We start from the raw sequence: 22,072 nt of genomic DNA on the forward strand, positions 1-22,072 counted from the left end.
AACTTATATCAACTTATATCAACTTATATCAACTTATATCAACTTATATCAACTTATATCAACTTATATCAACTTATATCAAATATCAACTTATATCAACTTATATCAAGTTATATCAAATATCAACTTATATCAACTTATATCAACTTATATCAAATATCAACTTATATCAACTTATATCAAGTTATATCAAATATCAACTTATATCAACTTATATCAACTTATATCAACTTATATCAACTTATATCAACTTATATCAAATATCAACTTATATCAACTTATATCAAGTTATATCAAATATCAACTTATATCAACTTATATCAAATATCAGCTTATACCAACTTATATCAACTTATATCAAATATCAACTTATATCAACTTATATCAACTTATATCAAATATCAACTTATATCAACTTATATCAAGTTATATCAACTTATATCAAATATCAACTTATATCAACTCATATCAACTTATATCAACTCATATCAACTCATATCAACTTATATCAAGTCATATCAACTTATATCAACTCATATCAACTCATATCAACTTATATCAACTTAAATTAACTTATGCCAACTTCAACAAACGTATACCAACTTATATCAACTTATATCAACTTGTATCAACTTATACCAACTTATATCAACTATAATCAACTCATATCAACTTATATCAACTTATATAGACTTATATCAACTTAAATCAACTCAAATCAACTTATATCAACTTATATAGACTTATATCAACTTAAATCAACTCATATCAACTTATATCAACTTAAATTAACTTATGCCAACTTCAACAAACTTATACCAACTTATATCAACTTATATCAACTTGTATCAACTTATACCAACTTATATCAACTTATATCAACTAAAATCAACTCATATCAACTTATATCAACTTATATCGACTTATATCAACTTATATCAAATATCAACTTATATCAACTTATATCAACTTATATCAAATATCAACTTATATCAACTTATATCAAGTTATATCAACTTATATCAAATATCAACTTATATCAACTCATATCAACTTATATCAACTCATATCAACTCATATCAACTTATATCAAGTCATATCAACTTATATCAACTCATATCAACTCATATCAACTTATATCAACTTAAATTAACTTATGCCAACTTCAACAAACGTATACCAACTTATATCAACTTATATCAACTTGTATCAACTTATACCAACTTATATCAACTATAATCAACTCATATCAACTTATATCAACTTATATAGACTTATATCAACTTAAATCAACTCAAATCAACTTATATCAACTTATATAGACTTATATCAACTTAAATCAACTCATATCAACTTATATCAACTTAAATTAACTTATGCCAACTTCAACAAACTTATACCAACTTATATCAACTTATATCAACTTGTATCAACTTATACCAACTTATATCAACTTATATCAACTAAAATCAACTCATATCAACTTATATCAACTTATATCGACTTATATCAACTTAAATCAACTTATGCCAACTTCTACCAACTTAAATCAACTTATACCAACTTGTACCAACTTATATAAACTTGTATCAACTTATACCAACTTATATCAACTTATAACAACCTATATCAACTTATACCAACTTATATCAACTTATATCAACTTATCCCAACTCATATCAACTTATATCAACTTATATCAACTCTGTTCTCTATGGGTGGAGTCTTTTACACGTGTTTTCGCCACTTTCCTATTCTAGGACCAAGTTACGTTTTGCCACAATCATTCCTGGTCGATGGCAACATATGAACGAATCAAAACAATTTAACCCGTTAGTTAATCCATTAGTCTTAACTATTTAACTTGGTTTTATATGGGAAAAAGTACCAAGGTAAGGGGGGTGATAAACCTTAAAGCAGAGGTTCTCAAACTCAAACTTTTTGACCCGCGGACCCCTCGATATAGTCAAAACCTGCCCACGGACCCCTAAGTGAAAAAGCGCATAATAAGTTATACATTTTTTATTTAAATCCTGTTGTTGAAGGATTGTTTATTAAGATTTTAATTTTGTTTAAAATAAAATTATTAAAAAATAATGATGGACGATGTTAATGAGATTTTAGAAAATTATTTGTGTCTGGCTTGATGTGTGTAAATAGCAACATTTTCTAGTCGATTTCTTTCATAACGGCCCTAACCCTAACCATAACCGTAACGCTTACCACGCTCCACCAAATATAAAGACGAGAAAGCCGCCAACAACTTCTGTACAATAGCCCAAACTTCAGGATATAAAACTAAAATCTGTTTTTGAAACCAGAATGTATAGTTTCCTAGGTCCAAAACTGGTTTTTAACTCTCTCGTTCGTGGATACTTCAATAAGCTGCTCCGGTATAAGAACAGATTTGTGTGTGACTGGAATCTGATTCTCTCCACGCCCGAGACTTTCACACCCTACCCAGGAATACCCAAGTGAAGAATGTCTTCAAATATTCGGATGGCTGCCTGTTTGTTCGGCCAGCGCGTGGGCTGTCGTCCGGGCTTATCGACGCTCCCTGATTCAAACCCTGCCCACTCCTATCCCCCGATCGTCCTGCGGGAGTTTTTGACTAGGAAGTAAATTATCTGAAGAAACATACGAAACATGTAAAATATTTTACAAACAAAGAATGTATTTTTTAGAAAGTAAAACAGAGGCGAGCTGATTATTATTAAAATTAATTATTTTTAATTGTATAAAAATCTCATCTATCTGCGGACCCCTAACTCAGCATTGCGGACCCCTTGGGGGTACTCGGACCACAGTTTAAGCACTACTGCCTTACGGTACTGATATAACTGCGAGTGAACGATGTTCTTTTTTCACTTATATATGCTTTTTTTTATGTATTTTAATATTATTTTGCTTCATATTTTCATTTTCCATTATATTGTAGTTATATAAATAAAATTGTGCACCTTTGCCGTCCATCCATTCTTCATCTATATTCATATCGCAATCATTATCTTCCAAGTCGCCAATCACTGGAATAGACGCTTGGCACTAAAACATGGTCAACAATTTCATTGATACATCAGTTTTCTTTATTAAAACTTTAAAATAGATTTATAAAAAAAAAAGAAAAACATAAAAAAATACTTTGTTTAAAAAAAAAAAAACAAGGCTTTTCCTAAGTGTAATTGTATTAATTAGTTATGTAATTAAATTTGTAATGGACAAACAACAATAAATCTGTATGATTAGAAATATTTATACCGATTGTTTTTGTTTAGCGCTATTTCAAGGGATATCTGGCTGGATTTTTATCGTAATTTAGTTTAGCTAAAAAAAAAAACAAAAAAAAAGCAAATTACACACTCAAAAATCTATGAGCGTAGCCAAAGGGGTTTTTGAGTTTAAGCCCCCCTTCATCGTTTAAACCTCTCCTGATGGTTTTGAGTTTAAATACCCCGATACAGAGAGTTTTGAGGTTGAAAACCTCTCTCTTCAATTTTAATCTAAAGCTAACTAGAGTCACCAAATTCTATGAGCGAAGCTAAGGGGGTTTTGAATTTTAGTTTAAAGCCCCCCCCCCCCAAAAAAAAAATTCACGATAAAACTTATTTTCGATATAAAATCTAAAACAAACTAAAGTCACCTAATTCCAAGAGCGTAGTGGCGGGCTCCATTAATAAAGTGCCGAAATAAAAAAAAAAGACTAAATGTGGCTAAACAAAGATGGCTAAGACGGATTTTAGGAGTCAGTTATAGAGATCGGGTCTCAATCAAGGAAATCCTATGCCGAACCGGGAGTCGATCCCACAGAGCAGGTAGGAAGAGGCTTCAGGCATTGCCAGTGACAGATTTTTGTGGAAGCAGCTTGCCGCCCAATGCGCCGAAAGACGCGGTAGGATCTAAGTCAGTAAAAATTGCACAAAAGGTTTTAGAAATAAAACTTTTTAATAGCACGGTGACGCACTGTTGATACCTCAGATTATGCATTTTGTCAGCTTTCAATACCAGAAATAGAGTTTCTGCCCCTCCCCGCGCTATGGAAGCTCACAGCGCTCCCCCAGACCACCTTGCTGGCAATGGCGGGGAGTCTACAATTTTTCCCGCTAAGTCCAGGAAGAACCTATTCTAGGGCACGATTAACGTCTTCCGAAAGAATGAAGGGTCAGAATGTAATAAAGATTAATTAAGTACACACACTCACACATGCTTATTTTTTGCGGGGGGAAGAGAAAAAAATTCCTACCCCCCACCCCCGTCCCCCGAAAAAAATCCTGGCTATGCCCATGCAGATAATATATACATCTGCGCGATTAGAGAAATTTTTATCAATTGTTTTTTATTCAGCACAATGTCATGCTTTTAGCTTTTTCAATACGCTGGACCAGTTGGAAATGGGTAGGATAGAAAGAAGGGGGGTATCTGGGAGATCGTTTTATGTTTTTTTTAAATTAAACGACCTAAATTCGAACTCGTAGGCTAAAGCTTTCCCAAGACAACACGTTGACCACTCTGCTAGCGAAGAGTCTACGGAAGACTGTATAGTTAGTTATCTACTGTTTCCATTTCCTGTTTGCGTTCACTAAGCCTCAGACGACGTCCTATAAAGGGTTTCAGCGTATAACACCACTTCAGTCCAGTGCAATTTCTTTCCCGTGTTCGAGATAACCTAATTGGTTAATTCTTGTTTATTGTTTCTAGTGGTGTCAGGTAAAAGAAATGATTGTGCGAAATTTCAGCTTGATCCGAAATTGGGTGTCGAGAAAGAGCGTGTGCAAACCTTTTCCCCGCACTAACGAAAATACTCACAGGAGTGTTGATCGGTGAGGAGATGTAGCCTACGGGTAGCAGGAAGCCAGTGTGACGAGTCGAGATGTTGAAACCGTACATGTAGCAGCCGAAGCGACCGTTGGCAGTCATGAAGGCTTGTTGGCAAGTTGGGGTGGCGTTCAAAGGGATGGACGTAAACAACCAACTAGACTTTCCCTTGACACGAGTCCATGTGGCGCTGATAAAATATAAGCACAAGAAATAACGCAATGCCCCCACACGCAAGATTTCGTGAATATTACATGTTGCATCCCGTCAGTAGTTCTGATAAAGCGGCTGGTCTGATAAAGCGATTGTCCGAGAAACCGGGGAATTCGTCATTATAATTATAGCACTGATAGAACAAAGGGAAATAACGCAGTACTATTGTCAAGAAGGAGATAAAAGGGAAAACAAGTGTGATCATCAGTAGTTCTGATAAAGCGGCTGGTCTGATAAAGCGATTGTCCGAGTAACCGGGAAATTCGTCATTATATTTATAGCACTGATAGAACAGTACTATTGTCATGAAGGAGATAAAAGGGAAAACAAGTGTAGTTGAAATCATACGCTCGAGTAAACACTAGTGAATGAAGAAAGTGAAATTCACATACCGAGATACGGCCAAAAACAAAAATTTAAAAAAATAGGCTTAGCCAGTTACGACACTTTCTGACCTGGTCAACCGAAGCCGATCGGTATAGGAGGCCTCAACATCGATATGTGATGTCGCAATCTGTGGGCAGTGAAGATCTATAGCAGCGGTTCTCAAACTTTTAAGCTCGGCGACCCCTTTTTACAATTCCCAACTCTGCCTCGACCCCCCCCCCACCGCACACACACAGCAATAGAAGAATAGACAAAATACAATCCATATTTTCGATGGTCTTAGGCGACCCCTGACTAATCGTCAATCAACCCCTCCAGGGGTCGCGACCCACAGGTTGAAAAACCCCCTGATCTATAGCTTGATGCCACGTAGTGCAAACGTGTGGTCTAGACTACCCACATGTTGCGAGGTTGAAGATCTGTGTTTAGGCCTACATGGAAGTCTCGGGTTAACACACGAGAGTCGGGATTACTTTTTTTAAGTTGCCTCTAAGAAACTATCGGTGCTTTAAAAAGTAACAGTAAACAAAGCTTTTCAGCCTTCAGGACCTCCGCGGGACCACATATTAGCATACTTATCAACCCGGTACTGCTGTCATCTTAATATGAATGAAAACAGTACAAAAAAAATGATGAAATGAAGTGGCCTTACTTGGTAATGTTTTCATTATCCAGTAGGATGGACTGTTTGCCAAGGCGGGGCGCTATAAAAATGACTTTATGTTGTAATTGATCAGAAGGATGAACGCTGGAAATTAAATATAAGGACAACAAGATAACGACGAGAGTTTGTGTGGAAACACAAACTCAAAATCGGCCCCACGAAGTGGTCCACCCAGGCAGGTAAAAAGACAGGTTATCAATATTTTCAGAAAGAACATCAGAATGAAATTCTATCAAAGACAAATGACAGAGAGGAATGGAGAAAGAAGGTTGACAGATCTTGTGTGGTGGCCCAGCAGACTATAGGATAGGTGAAAGTGAGTGCGAAGTCAGACGTGAACCTGGCCTAACTATGTCTTCTAATGAGTATCTAATTGATCTAATTGTTTTGTGAAGGGCCAATCTTTTATTCAGATCCTCAGGAAAAAAACATTTCCTCAAAATGAAAGACTTTTTGTTTTAACTATTGGCGTGAGTGTTTGTTCTCCTGGAGCATTTGACGCAAAAATGTATAACTACTTATTATTTATTGTTTTAAGTTATTTTTCACTTATATGTATACTAAGTAGGTATTTTCTCTTTACAAAAAAAAGTGAACATTTTTTTCTGTGTAAATGAAAGTTGTTAATATGACAGATCTTATCTGACTTAGTAATACAAATTAAAAAAAAAATTTAGTGTTACTTCCAGTCAGACGTAGATCTACACTAGTTATATTTCAAAGAATCAACATCGAGCTGAAGCCTTAACAATACATTGTAACTGTCACGAGTCTGTGACCTATTTCAACCAGTTTCTAGAAGCTCGAGGTCAAACCAGTGCAAGTGTCCAGCGTAAACAAGTTAATTTTAAGTATCCAATCAAAGAAAGAGGTTAAGGGAAAAAAATAGCATACGTCAGCTTCTAGAAGGTCAAAGGTACTCAAATAGTTAGGGGAGAAGTTTCCATGATTCTGGAATGTACGATTAAGAAAGGTATAAATTAAGGAAAGTCAGTTAGACGGGGTCCTCGCTTAGTCCTCACTTAGTAATAGTTTGGTAGAGTAATATCAGCGGGTCCATTAATTAAAGTTTTATAAGTTGAAGTTATACTAAGTGAAGTCTCATGTATCTTTAAGTTTTATTTATGAAGTATCCAGTCAAGTTGTTATTGAATTGAGAAGTCATTTTACGTGAAAGTTAAAAGAAGTATTATTAAAGAAGTTAGGAAGAAAATACAGAGAGATGTTTCTTTCTTCATTTTCATTCAATTGTCATGTTTGATGGCATAATCCCCGGCAAATGCGATTGAGACAGATTTAAGACACAAATAATGATGATTTATTTACGGTATGTCAACTTACCATAAAATGTAATCGAAATAGTATAAATTGACGGGCACGATGTAGACCAGAGCTGGAGAGACATCGCTAAGGTAAATTTTGTTGCACAGAGACGAGGCTACAAGGACTAGAAGAATTGCCTTTGAGCTAGAGATCTTGGTGGGCATAAAGTTCACTACTATCTGAACCAAAACATTTAAAGAGAAAACCAACGCTGTTATACGATGCATCATTATTTTATACAATTATTATAAGAATATGATAATAATAATTATTATAATAGGTGGCTGAGCGGTAAAGCCGCTTGGCTTTCGTACCGGCGTCCCGGGTTCGAATCCTGGTGAAGACTGAGATTTTTAATTTCGGGATCTTTGGACGGACTCTGAGTCCGGCCAGCTTTAATGTGCCTCCTCATGTGGCTGGTGTCACAGTCCAGTTTTAGAACCTCTGTGACATGAAGTGACACTCAGTCACCTATTGCAATATTCCGTGCGGGCAAGCACGAGGTTATGTGAATAAGTTAAAGGACTCTGAAATAAGGGTCAAAGTTAGTTAGTGAAGAACTCCAGCAGAGAGTGGATGTACGATTTTCTCTGTCTGTAATATGTACCTTAATGAATTTGATTTAATGTTAACTTGAGAGTTTTCTTCGGACTTATATTTTGAACATTTCATTGATGTGATCACTTATTCCACATGGCATGAACAGCCAGTATTTATTGGTGTATATTTTGTGACGGCTGAAGTCGCCAGTATTTTCTGTAATTTATCCTATATATAATAAACTTTACGTCTGCTATCGGTGTGTTCATCAGTAATTCTAAATGTTGTCGTTGGAGACCTTAGTATACTAGTAATGTTGCGCACTTGCAAATCTAGTGCGTCTAATAAAGTACATCGCTAAGAGGAGCATTATAGCCGTACCAGAAGGGGTACCTACAACACACGGACGCACCCACGCCGCTACGCCTACAGCCAAACCCAGGTAGCGACATTTGGTGGCCAGTATGGGCCTACAACATAGGTGACATTTGGCCTTTGGTGACCAGTAAAGGAGTGTTAAAAGGATCTCAATCGCCTCTATAGTAAACAGCGCAAGACTACACCTTAGACCGGTACTTTTTTCTCAAGATGGCGTCTAACTAAACAAGTACGAAATCCAGCCTGCCCACAAGATCCATTCAAGTAACACTTGCATCCTGAGATCCATTCAACGCCAACCCTGTTCCTAGATCTACCTCTGACACCTGTCCGGTGTGAAACAGAAGACGACTCGATTCCTATCTAGAGCTACAGATGTCGTCTGAAAGAAAGAGCCATACCATTCAAGACATCGCTTGATGACACTAATGACAGATACACCGCTTCATCACTAGTGCTCGCCACTATTCATCATTGGCACACTCGCACCTTGATATGGTCGTACCTACTTGTGATCTTCCTAATCATTGTGGATTATTATTTTGGATTACTTGACAGATCTGGTATTGATTATAAATTTGAGCATTTGAGCCATCTTATGGCATTGAACTGTATTATTTTTCTATTACCACTTTAATGCTCATAGTGACGTGTATTCTTAAATTGGATTACTTATACATGGATTATTATTCTTAAATTGGATTACTTATACATGGGTTATTAGCGAACCACCCAAACTGTATTTGCATTGGACAAGCTACAAGAGAGGAGATTAAACTACAAGAGCCAACAAGAAAAGAGTCTGTAAGTCATTATTAACAAATTATAAATACATGCATATGGTTATAAAGTACATGGATTTTGCTTTGATATAGCAGTAATTAAACTTGATTGTTAGTAGAGTTAGTAATTGATAACTCTTGGCATTTTTGGAGCCATATTTTGATTTCATTTTTCTAAGTGTTTTTTAAGGGTGGCTGGAGAGGGACTATCTTATGAACTATCATAACAATAGGATCTATTAGGGTCTATCCTATTTGTTCTTTGACCTCTATAAGGCCCAATGCGTTTGAGGCTCTCCTTGTTGGTACGGAGGTCATAGAATATAGTGGGAAAATATTTATTTAGCTGTTGAGTCTTGTTTGTATTTCTGTCAGTGTACTTAATCTGTATCTATATTGTTGTTTGTTTAAAAGTCCTGTAGCCATATATCTGTATTTCTCCTGTCACATTTCTACTTTTTATTAATTTCTTTAAAAGCAGACTGTGCTGTTCTCTATATTGTTTCTGTGTTTGTCCTTTTTACTTATACTGTACATATATTTTTCTTTCTCTTACTAATTTACATTTTTTTACTATTTTACTTTGGCACAACAGCACACATGTATAACATATGTTGAAATTTATGACTATTGAATTTGAATAGTTTATAATTGAGTAACTGAGTAAATTTTGATCTAGATCTATACATTGGACAATTATCACTACATTCTTTCATTACATTGTAACCATTGATTGAATTTTTTATATTATTGTGTAATATACACATGTTAAATAATTGACACACACTGTATTGACAACACAGTACATTTTTTCTTTTCTCACTTAATTAACTACACAAAGCATTAAACATGTCTTCCTATGACAAAATTTTAGAGCTAGTGAAAGTCATGGAACTAGAAGGGGATGAGAAAAAGGAATTTATCAAAAAAGAATTAGAAAAGGCTGAAAAGAAAGAAAGGGAGGAAAGAGATAGGGCTGAAAAAGAAAAAGATAGAATAGAAAAGAAAGAAAGGGAAGAAAAAGATAGAATAGAAAGGAAAGAAAGGGAGGAAAGGGAAGAAAAGAAACAAATTAGTGATAGGGCTGAAAAGGATAAAGATAGGGAAGAAAGAGCTGCTGAAAGAGCTCATCAGAAAACATTAAAAGAACTAGAAACTAAACAAAGAGAAAGCCAAGACAAAGTAGAGTTAGCTAAACTAGAAGCTGCCAAAACAAATCCCAACATTAATACCCAACAGTCTACAACAAAGCCATTCATCTCCAAATTCCATAAATATAATTCAAAAGATGAAACACTTGAAAACTATTTAGTCCAATTTGAGCATATAGCCTCAACCTATAGTCTTAACAATGAGGACATGGCCAAACACCTACTAGCAAATTTGTCCGGAGAACCCCTCAACATCATTTCCACTTTAACTGTAGACCAAAAGAAAGACTATGCAGCAGTAAAGACCAGATTATTAGAACACTTTGGAAAAAATTCAGATTTCTATCGTAAACTATTCAGGGACACTAAATTGAAAAAAGATGGGGACTTCAACAGAATAATATTCGACATGAGGACTAACATGATAAAATGGTTAGAGCTAGCAAAATGTGACATCAAGGACCCGACACAAATCCTAGACATGCTACTTATTGACAATGTCCTCAACAACGTGACAGACTTAGTATTTACTTTCCTTAAAGAAAAGAAGATCAAGACAGAGACTGAACTGATAACGAATCTAAATCTATTTAAAGACAGTCACCCTGGACACACGATTGACAAAAGAGACCTACACCAACTAGTAGCCACAGCAACAACATTCAACAACAACAACAATGACAAATTCAAATGGTCCAACACCAAGACTTGTTTCAATTGTGGGAGAAAAGGTCACGTAAAAAACCAATGCAAAGCTCCTATAAACTACAATAACAATTACAGATACAGAAGTTACACTAGTTTCTACAACCCAAACAGCTACAAACAAAACAACAATAATTACAATAATAGACCATACAGACTACACCAGAGCGCAAGTCCCAATGAAAGAAGAAATTTTGCAAACAGTTACCAACACAATAACTATAATAGAAACAACAGGCAATCTAGAAGGGACCAATATAACTACCACACAAACAACCACCCAAACAACTACAATAGAGGAAACAATAGAAACAACAGTGGCAATAACACCAACACCCATAGAGAGGAAAATGTAGCCTACATGCAATCAAATAAGTCCAAAATAAAAGTCTTTCCATCCTATGTTAATTCTAAAGAAGTAGGATCAATTCGCGACAGTGGAGCCACGGCAATAATAGTTAAAGCCTCTTTAGTCGAACCAGGACAGTATCTAGAAGATACAGTAAAAGTGACCTATGCAAATATACAAAAATTCGATATTTGCAAGACCGCTAAAGTCCTAATAGAATCACCCTGGATTACAGGAGAACTAGAAGCCATAGTCATGGACACCCCAGCACAAGATCTAATAATAGGCAATGTAGATGGTGTAAAAGATCCAACACTAGAAGAAGTTATGCAATGGGCGGAAGATAGACAAAAATATTCCCTATTTAAACATGAGGCACTATTAGCTCAAACCAGATCACATAAAAAAATAACACCAGAAATAGAATGCCCCACTGTATTACTCAATGAAATAGGCATAACTAGGGAGGAACTAATAGCTATGCAGAAAAATGACACCACAATACAAGACCTCTTAAGCAAAGATTATAACAAGATAAATTTAAATAACCACCACATAGAAATTAACAACTTAGCCATTAGATATAACAGGAAAGAAAACTGTACCAGACTTCAAATCCTGATCCCTAAAACTTTAAGAGCTAAAATATTAAATATGGCACATGATGACCCCACAGCAGGACACTTAGGAAAAAAAAAGGTATATGCTAAGATAGCCAACAAATTCTTCTGGCCAAAGATGGGAAAGGACATTAAGAACTATGTAAACAGTTGCACAGAATGTGCCAAACAAAAAACAGTAACTAGAGCCCCATTAGAGAAATCAGATAAATCTCACTATTTCTGGGACAAAATTGCCATGGACATAATGGGACCCATAACTACCAGCAGTAAAGGGAATAAATATATTTTGGGTATCATTGACATGTCCACTAGATGGGCAGAGGCATTTCCTCTAAAAGATATAAAGGCTATTGACATATGTAATTGCTTAAAAACACTTTTTCTAAAATTTGGATTCCCCAATAAGTTACTGTCAGACAATGCATCAAACTTTAAGTCCCACCTTAACCAAGCATTTGCAGAAATGACTAACATCCGCCTAGTCCATAGCACTATCTACTCACCACAGGGAAATGGAGTCATAGAAAAATGGAACAGAACTGTAAAACAGATGATATATAAGCTAGAAAGAGACTCAATGAGCACCTGGGACCAGACTCTTAGTTATGCTATATTTGCCTACAACACTAGCATCCATGAAACCACCAAATTCAGCCCCTATGAGCTTGTATTTAACAGAAAACCTAAAGGACCGTTAGAGTTATGGGCTGACAACATGTTAGACTTAGAAAACATAGAACAGTACCATCCTTGGATAATTCAGACCAAACAACAGCTTAGACAAGGAATAAAACTAGCAGAGATAAACATGGACAAAAATCTAGAAAGGCATAGGAAAATAAAAAACAGAAATAGAAAACTAAGAACACTAAATGTAGGTGACCAAGTTTTTGTTAAGATAGAAAACAAACACTGTAAAGATAAGAATGAGGGACCATTTAAAGTTATAGAGAGAATTAATAACAAAGTGTACATCATTGATAAAGATGGTAGAGAATGCAAACTCAATATTGACAAACTTGTAAAATTGGATAAGAGACAAATAACTGACACAGATATAATTGAACCTGATGTAGAAACCAAACACAATATACAAGAACATATAGTAAGCACCATAAACACCACACACAACAGTAGTCCAAACATTGAAAATGATATGTTACAGAATTTGACAGTTAAATATAGTGATGTAATTACACAAAAGCTAGGATGTACCAATCTGATAGAACACACAATAAAACTCAACAAAGCACTACCAACTAAGACAAAAGCCTATAGTATCCCCAAAGCATATGAGGACTTAGTTAGAACAGAAATGACCAACTTAATTAAAGATGGGAAGATAGAGAGATCAGAAACATGTAAATATGCATCACCCATGGTCATTGTAAAAAAGAAAGACAGTGGAGTAAGAATCTGCTGTGACTTTAGAGAAATAAATAAATGCACAGTCATAGACCCAGAACCCCTACCAGACACTGACAGCATAATTACAACTTTAAGCAAATCATCCCTATTCACAACAATGGACTTAAACAGAGGCTTCTGGCAGATTAAAATGGACCCTGACTCTAAGGAATATACAGCATTCAAATGCACTATGCCAGGCCTAGAAGGTATCTATGTCTGGAATGTCATGCCATTCGGCTTAATAAATAGTACAGCCACATTTCAGAAATGCATGTCAAAATTATTAGAAGGCATAAATAATGTATTGTCTTATGTAGATGACATTTGTGTTTTCACCAACTCACAACAGGAACACATTCATGTACTAGAGCAAATATTTTCAAGACTAAGAACACACAACATGACATTAGCCCCCAAGAAATTAAACCTAGCTAAGCCTGAAATCCAATTCTTAGGATATTGCATTACCAATGACAAAATTACACCCACTGAAACAAACCTAACAAAGATTAAAAACATAAAAGAACCTAGGACTAAGAAAGACATGAGATCATTATTAGGACTTTGCAACTTTTATAGAAAGTTTATTCCAAATTATGCACAGATAATTGAGCCCCTTGTTGAATTTACTAAAAAGAAGCATGGAAACACAATTTGTATAGATGAAAAAAGTAGACTAGCATTAAGCAACTTAAAAGATAAATTTAATGAGAAACTAGAATTAGCCAGTATTGACACAACATCAACACTATCACTATACACTGATGCCTCCAACACTGGTATTGGGGCATGCTTACTACAGCAAAGAGAGTCATTTTTTAAGCCAATAGTACACATCAGTAGAACACTGTCTGAAACAGAAAGAAAATACTCAGTGATTGAGAAAGAATTATTAGCCATTGTATGGTCAGTTGTAAAACTCAAGAATTACTTGTTAGGTAGATTTTTTAGCATCAAGTGTGATCATAAACCATTACTGGCACTAAAAAGAAAAGATCTAAAAAATGACAGGATAAACAGATGGACACTCATTCTCTCAGATTACAAATTTGATTTAGAAAGCATTCCAGGACATGAAAATGTAATAGCTGACTTTTTATCCAGATACATAATACATGAAAATGAAGCAAGTGAAAATAATGACATCAAACACATCAGCCAGGACATTCTGATAGAATAAATAACCAGTACAAAGCACTTAGAAACAAGTAGTAGCAGTCAACTAAGTCAAATTAACATTCTACACATTTTTCAAATAAGTCATGACACTTTATTGTTACACTTTTCTTTTGGGTCATGATGACATTTATGCTTATGATCAATAACAGATCATCTATTTGCTCATTGTATTTTATTGTCAACTTGTAATATGACAAATGCCAGATGTGTTTATTTTGTGTGTATATATTGTATTTCATTACTGATTGTGCACAGCAATGTAAACAATGAGATGTAAACAACAGTGAACTACTTGAACTGTTGACCTGAATTTTTTTTTCATAACAACTCACAGATGTAAATATTTAAAATTTTTTACACACCTGAATACTACAATGAATGTTTATAAACATGGAAATTTGTTTACTATTGTACTTCAATACTACACTCAGACTATTTATAGTAGTCTTATGCAAGGTCAACCTTGAACTGGATTGACATGTATCTGAAAATTTTTTTTTTATTTTATTTTTCTTGATGATGGCAAAACTTAGAATAATATTTTGACACAGCACATCACAGTTGTAAATAAATATGAAATTTTTTCTGTAATCATTTTGAGTAAATTTACTCAGTGTGTCAAATGATACACATTGATAATGTTGTGCATCTACAATTATAGTAAAACATTGGATGTGGAATAACTTGTATATTTTTTCCTTTTTATATTGATTAGCATGTGATTGTTTGTACAAAATTCTTTTTTTCAGTACAAATGTATGCATAAAGTTTGTTAACACTTGATGGAGGTACTTTTCATTACAATTAGTGTGATATTTTAGTGATTTTGCTTTCAGTGAATTAAGTATATAAATGATTTTTTTGGACTCAGTAATTTATATGATGTTATACATAATTACTAAGATTATATAAGATGATATGAGCAATTGGAGTGAACTTACAGCACTTGATAGAATATTGGACCAAGCTCATATATATTTGTACAGTCATATTAATGTAAAATATATTTGTCAAAGATTTTTGGTCAAAAATCTTTTTGGAGTGTGGGGCGTATGTCACAGTCCAGTTTTAGAACCTCTGTGACATGAAGTGACACTCAGTCACCTATTGCAATATTCCGTGCGGGCAAGCACGAGGTTATGTGAATAAGTTAAGGGGAGGTACACCTAAAAAATCTATTTTCGTTAATATTTATCAGAAATTTATCAAACTTGTATGGTTGATACAGTAACTCATCCTGATTTTAAAAACATAGAAAAAATGTGTTTGACTTTTGTGGTTGCCATGGAAACGGCCGCCATCTTGTTTTTTGTATATGATTTTTAAAATGCTATTTCTCTTTAACTAATAGACAAATATGAGTCAAATCTTTTTCATTTGAAAAAGAAAACAACAAAGAATAAAGTGACATCTCAAAATTTATTATAATTTAATATTTGTTTTTAACATATAAGAGTAAAGTTGATCATTCATTTTTTTAAAGAAAAATATATATTTTTTACATTCATGTCAATAGAAAATGAAAACCAAACAATATATTTAAAAAATCAAGATGTCACATGAAAGTATTACAATAGATCTATAAGTGTTTCAAATTTCATGTAAATATCTTTAATGGTTCTAAAGATTTATAAATTTTAGTGAATGCATTTTTGGAAAACGGCCATTTTGAGAAAAACTGATTTTAAATAAAATGATGTTTGTAAAACTAAGTTAACTAACTATATTTGAATATATAACACTTGTAAGTTGAAGAACAGCATGTAAACTAGTGTTATTCAAAATTTCACATCATTAAACCAACTAGTTCTTAAGTTATAAGACTTTTAAGAAGACTAATTAAGAAAAAACAGAAATGAGAAAAAAAAAGCAAAAATTGAGAACTTACATAAAAGATTTAAAAATGTCCAGATGAATATGAAACTCCTTCAGCTTCAATAAACTGCAATTCTTTACGTGCCTTAGCCTCCTTTCTTAATAACAGTCTTCTTTTTACAACTTGTTGTTTTTTATAAGCTGCATTTTTCAAGCGTTTCTTAAGTCTCAATAATCCAAGTCGCTGGCTGCTTTGGCTTACCTGGCAGTTGAAAAAACTTTTTATTTCACTACCAAAAGAAAAGCCAAAATTGAATTGTCCTACTGCAGCTAAAACAGAAAAGTTAACTTTTTTTAGTGAAGAAAATCTTGATTTGCTGCAAATATTCCAAATACATGAATGAAAAGACTCATTCGCATTTTGAGTTGAGCCAAGCAAACATCGTTGTAGAAGTTGAGGCTCTGACAATCTTTTGTATATAGGTTTCAGATGTTCTGCTAGTAAGTCATAATTGAGAGGCGTATGTATATGGAGACTGTGTTTACCAGGCTTTACATTTTTTGCCTCACAAGACTTATAAAAACACCAAGAATCTGCACCTGAAGGACACAGATGATGCATCGGCCTCTTATCGGTCGAAAAATTGTGATACATGCTCGCAAGTATAGCATTTCTCATTTGCTTAGCATCATTGTGTTTCCGTATCGCTCTGGTGTAATACTTGGACAGTTTTTTGATTGTTTGTTGTGTAAGTTTTCCTACACCATTACCTCCAAGTGAAATTCCTTTCTTGCTACAATCTGTAACCAAATTACGGAGTGCAGTGCCCATCCTTTTCCCCACATGGTTGACACACTCTTCTTTTGTTATAGGTACATCTCCATAGGGTTTTATTTCACAGACTTTATTAAAGGCTTTAGAATCACCATCTGACAACATAGTGGTGTAGCGCAATTTGAACTTCTCAATGGATCTCCTCCACAAGATCTCGGCCGCATGTGTTTCCATCATTCCAGACGATCCTGAAAAATATAAAACAAAAAGTTAATGGAAAGACAATAAACTGTTTTGTATGCTGTTTTTAAATAATTTTAAAAAAAACATGTCAGTATAAAAATGAATCTAGATTTTAATTACTGTAAAAGGTTTTAAAACAATAGAAAAATATCTCACCTGTATAGTTGATATCACAATCAGGTTTGTGAGATTCAAACCATTCTTTGTAGAGTGCAGGAGATTGTGCTTTTAGTCTAGTGCCAGTTGTGCTACAAGTTTGGCAAAAGCTAGATAGTACTTCAAAATCAATGACATAGCCTGTCAATACATCTATGACACAGCTAACACCTATCATTGATTTGTGTCCTCTGGTCATCCAAGTACCATCAAATGAAACGGCAATGTCCAAAATGTCATCATCACTTAGAGCTGAATTGCTATTTTTTGCATGTTCCTTTCTTACAAGTCCAATAGTTTTACTATGCAAAGCCTGACGAACATCTTCAGCATCCTTATAAATAGACTTTGTCCTGTTGTAGAAATTTTTGGCTGATAGACCCGGTAGGTCTAAATGTTCACAAAAATTGTTGAACGTTAATGGTCCTATTCCACACAATGAGGAGGCAACAACGTCAGATGTGTTGATGGAAAATTTTTTATCATTGAGTGAGCGTTCAGATGTAAAAACATCATTCACCACAGTGCCACAATTATCGCAGTAAAGTTTCAGTTTTAATACAAGTCCGAAACGACTGTTGTCATCTGAATGCAAAGTTAGACCATCAGCATTACAATAAGGACACAGAAGAGGTGAAAGCAATTTTTCAATTTGACTAATGTCAATGATTGTTCTATATGCTTGTTTAGCTGACTGATCATTAAATAGAGAGCTAGAACTTCCAATGTCCATAGCAGGAATATCAACAGTTTTTTTTTTGGAACTTGTTTGCATAGACAACAACACTGACGAGTTAGTTGGAGTTGAAGGAGCTGGTGTTACTTTGTCTAGATCTAGTTCATGATCTTTTCGAACAGTGTTCTTCATCTTGGCAATCTTGCGAGCCTCTAGTAGTTGTTTACTTCTTTTTTTTAATCTTCCCATGGCTAGCACTAGAGCTAGAATCTAGAATGTGTAGAGCTAGATGATAGTAGATGTGATGATAATTATGGATAAGACTTAGATCTAGTCAAGCTCAAATAAGAATGAACTTGAAGACAATCACTGAATAAGTCACAATCGTAGAAGTCTAAGCTCTAGAAAATGATCAATATAGATCTAGATTATATATTTTATATATATATATAGAATCTAGATATTATGATATATGATAATATATCCAGGCAATCCAGCAGAGTCGCCAGAGAGACTAGTCTGACTAGTTATAGTATTAGATCTACAACTCAGTCAACTGTAAAATGTTGATAATTCTACTTACAAGATGTAAGAAAAGCAATCACAGAACATATAAAACGTTTATTTTAAGATACTAAAACTGTTTAGAAAGTAAATGTTAGTTTTTCACATACGATAATTTCAACACGCTGTATGTAGGCAGTTCAGCCATTTATTCTCGATAACCTGACGTACACAAGGTCGCTAGGGTATCCTAAGAATAGACCAATCAGAACGCAGCATTTATAAGCGGGTCTATATTTACACCAAAACTAATCAAAAAGAGTACGTAAGTTTCTAAATATAGCGAAAATGTGCTAATAAAAGATTAGGAAGTGATGCCAAATCTTAAAAGACCTTTGGACGCTGAACAAATTGATACCAAATATGACTATTTTATTTTCAATGCACAAAAATTATTAAACCTGTAACTATGGAGAATTTTTGCATTTTCTTATAAAATCGTCATTAATATACACCCGAAAAATGTAAAAAAAGATGTTTTAAAGCATTATTTTTAAAAAATTAAAGTACTTATCAAGTAAATAAATGGATAAGCTATCTAAATATGTTTAAATCTAAAAATCGATTTTTTGGTCCAAAATTTAGATTTCCAAAGGTAATCCTCCCCTTAAAGGACTCTGAAATAAGGGTCAAAGTTAGTTAGTGAAGAACTCCAGCAGAGAGTGGATGTACGATTTTCTCTGTCTGTAATATGTACCTTAATGAATTTGATTTAATGTTAACTTGAGAGTTTTCTTCGGACTTATATTTTGAACATTTCATTGATGTGATCACTTATTCCACATGGCATGAACAGCCAGTATTTATTGGTGTATATTTTGTGACGGCTGAAGTCGCCAGTATTTTCTGTAATTTATCCTATATATAATAAACTTTACGTCTGCTATCGGTGTGTTCATCAGTAATTCTAAATGTTGTCGTTGGAGACCTTAGTATACTAGTAATGTTGCGCACTTGCAAATCTAGTGCGTCTAATAAAGTACATCGCTAAGAGGAGCATTATAGCCGTACCAGAAGGGGTACCTACAACACACGGACGCACCCACGCCGCTACGCCTACAGCCAAACCCAGGTAGCGACAGCTGGTGAGACCTATGTGAGCCCGGAATGTTCGGCTGCACACTGGGCAGGTTATTCCAGCTGGAGCTAGTGTCGTGGGCCTTGCTTTTTTTCTCTGACGCTTTTCTTCTGCCGGCGCTGTTCTCTTTGCCTCGTGGAAAGGCATAGGGCACCAATCGCTTGCACTTCCAGAACTTTGGAGTGGGAGTGGGGGTAGGGGCTATTTTTTTCCAAACTCTTACCCTAACGCCCAGTAAACCCTACCCTATGCATAATCACACATACATCATATATATATATATATATATATATATCTTTTTAAAATTAGGTCGAGGTTGAAATTTAACTCTAGGTGGTTGGTTTTTCCAATGACGTACTGATCACGCATGTAACGCGTGACAGAAAAGTATCTAATTGGTTGGAGAAATAACTTGATTGGTTTGTTTGTTTGTTTTACATGTTTCGGATGTTCCTTCAGAGTTGAAGATACTTACTTCCTTGTCCAAACCTCCCGCAGGACGACAGGGGATGGGAGCGGGCAGGGTTTGATACCTTCATTCATACTATTTTTACATTCACTTTTCTTATAAAAATATTATTTCGTTTAATTGTTTAGAATTATTATATTATTATTATATTATGATTATATCGAAAGTGATAAATTAAGACCCTCGGGCCGCGGGGTAACAAAACGGCTTGTTGTTTATAATAGAAATCTACACTAAATTATAACATCAGAAGGGCATTGCCTTATCAACTCAATCTCATCGTGACATCAAGACATCGATTGCAAATGATCGTTACAGTAGGTAAAAGGCAGCGTTGGGTATTTGCAGCAGAAATGAAAGGAGCGAGAACAAAAATCTTCCAAAAGCCACAGTGGTACCTCCCTCTACACACTAACAGATGACATAACAAATTATAGCTCTTCAGCTAATCAGGTTCTACTTGAATGACGCGGAGAACTGTATGACATAGAATGGGAAGTCACGTTAGGTCGAAGCCATAGAAACATCGAATTTTTAATTTTTTTTTTTTTTTGCCGGAGAGGGCAGGTCGAGGAAGCAGATGACCCCCTGCATCGACCGTATAGAAGAACTCACTGTCTACGTTGGGTCATAAGTCTACTTACGTAGTTAAAATCTCCAGCGTTTTCTAATAGAGTTATCGTTGTGGTTGAGGAAACATTGACTGTTGTGAAGGACTCAGAGGCCAGGGCCATGTAGCGGGCCAGCCTGCTAACGCTCATGGGGAGGGTGATAAACTCTCGGCCGTAGCTCTCCACTGGAGGTGCCATGTCTGAGAAAAACAAAGTGTCCGGTGTAATGTTTCCATTAAATACTAGAAGGTCCTGGGTTTGAATCTTGGTGACTGGGATTTTAAAATTCATTATCTTCAGGGCGCCTCAGAGTTTACCCAGCTCTAACGGGCACCAGACATTAGTAAAGGGTGTTTTGTCGTTGTGCTGGCCACATGGCACCCTCGTTTACCGCGTTAACCAGGTAGGCTTTGCAATTCCTCACTTTGCGCGACCCCCCCCCCCCAATTTCACACGCACAGCAATAGAAGAATAGACAAAAACAATCCATATTTTCGATGGTTTTAGGCGACCCCTGGCAAATCGTCAATCGGCCCCCAAAGGGGTCGTGTCACAGTCTTAGTTGACATTGCATGATCTAAAGTTCACGTCATGTTAAGAGTTTAAAGGACACGTGGAATTCCTGATGTAGGAAACAGGAAGTAGAATGAATAAAGTTAGACTTAGAGGTCAGTCAGTCAAGTAAAGCAGACAAGTGAAGTCAAGTTAGAAGTCAAGTGTTATTCTTTGGACCGAGTGGTCAAGTATATTTTAGTCCGGGATGGACAGTAGCGACTTAGAAAAGTCTGTAGTAATTTTCAGTTAGAAAGTAACTTGTGGGCAGTTGTTGCCAGTGGTCTTTTGAGACATGTATTAGTTAATCTATATTTCTACACAGTGTTGCCCGCTGAGATGCGGACGTGATTTGTTGTTAACGTATTGGATACTTTTGATACCGCTGTTATGCGGATAGGATTATTATTTCTTGACTTGTAGCACTAACAAGGAGTGCAGTATATTATTATTATAGTAAAATAAACTTCATGTTGTCTGCTGAACGGACTTGAGTCAGTCGTATAGTGTTTGTCTTGTCACGTGTCTAGAGTACTTCAGGAAGTAAGAACCCAGTATTACACCATTCAACGATCATTGACAGGTCGCGACCCACAGGTTGAGAACCCCTGCGCTAA

The 22,072-nt window shown here is 35.2% G+C and overlaps 2 protein-coding genes across 5 annotated transcripts in view; both read right to left on the reverse strand.

The window, feature by feature from the left end:
- The window catches only part of LOC106060304 (uncharacterized), a 60,048-nt gene that overhangs the window by 17,369 nt on the left and 20,607 nt on the right, over nt 1-22,072 (reverse strand). For 3 of the 4 annotated variants that reach the window (XM_056017205.1, XM_056017204.1, XM_056017207.1), the window contains 5 exons: nt 20,937-21,103; nt 7,418-7,578; nt 6,065-6,160; nt 4,804-5,002; nt 2,961-3,045 (listed from right to left, as the gene is read on the reverse strand). In XM_056017205.1, coding sequence (XP_055873180.1) covers nt 2,961-3,045; nt 4,804-5,002; nt 6,065-6,160; nt 7,418-7,578; nt 20,937-21,103 — 708 coding nt within the window. The remainder of the gene's footprint in view (nt 1-2,960; nt 3,046-4,803; nt 5,003-6,064; nt 6,161-7,417; nt 7,579-20,936; nt 21,104-22,072) is intronic. The other variant, XM_056017206.1, reaches the window with a different exon arrangement.
- Nucleotides 15,672-18,639, reverse strand: LOC129923941 (uncharacterized). The gene is made up of 2 exons (XM_056017208.1): nt 17,506-18,639; nt 15,672-17,354 (listed from the first exon to the last, which is right to left on the reverse strand). The coding sequence occupies exons 1-2, from the start codon at nt 18,428-18,430 to the stop codon at nt 16,414-16,416; spliced, it is 1,866 nt and encodes a 621-aa protein (XP_055873183.1). The 5' UTR covers nt 18,431-18,639; the 3' UTR covers nt 15,672-16,413.

Source organism: Biomphalaria glabrata, chromosome 18 (assembly GCF_947242115.1).
Source record: "Biomphalaria glabrata chromosome 18, xgBioGlab47.1, whole genome shotgun sequence".
NCBI classification, from domain to species: domain Eukaryota; kingdom Metazoa; phylum Mollusca; class Gastropoda; family Planorbidae; genus Biomphalaria; species Biomphalaria glabrata.

Coding starts and splice junctions, on each gene's coding strand:
- LOC129923941 (XM_056017208.1), bottom strand. CDS start 18,430: ATGGGAAGATTAAAAAAAAGAAGTAAACAACTACTAGAGGCTCGCAAG. Junction 17,355..17,505: donor TTGTGATATCAACTATACAG/GTGAGATATTTT, acceptor TATATTTTTCAG/GATCGTCTGGAATGATGGAA.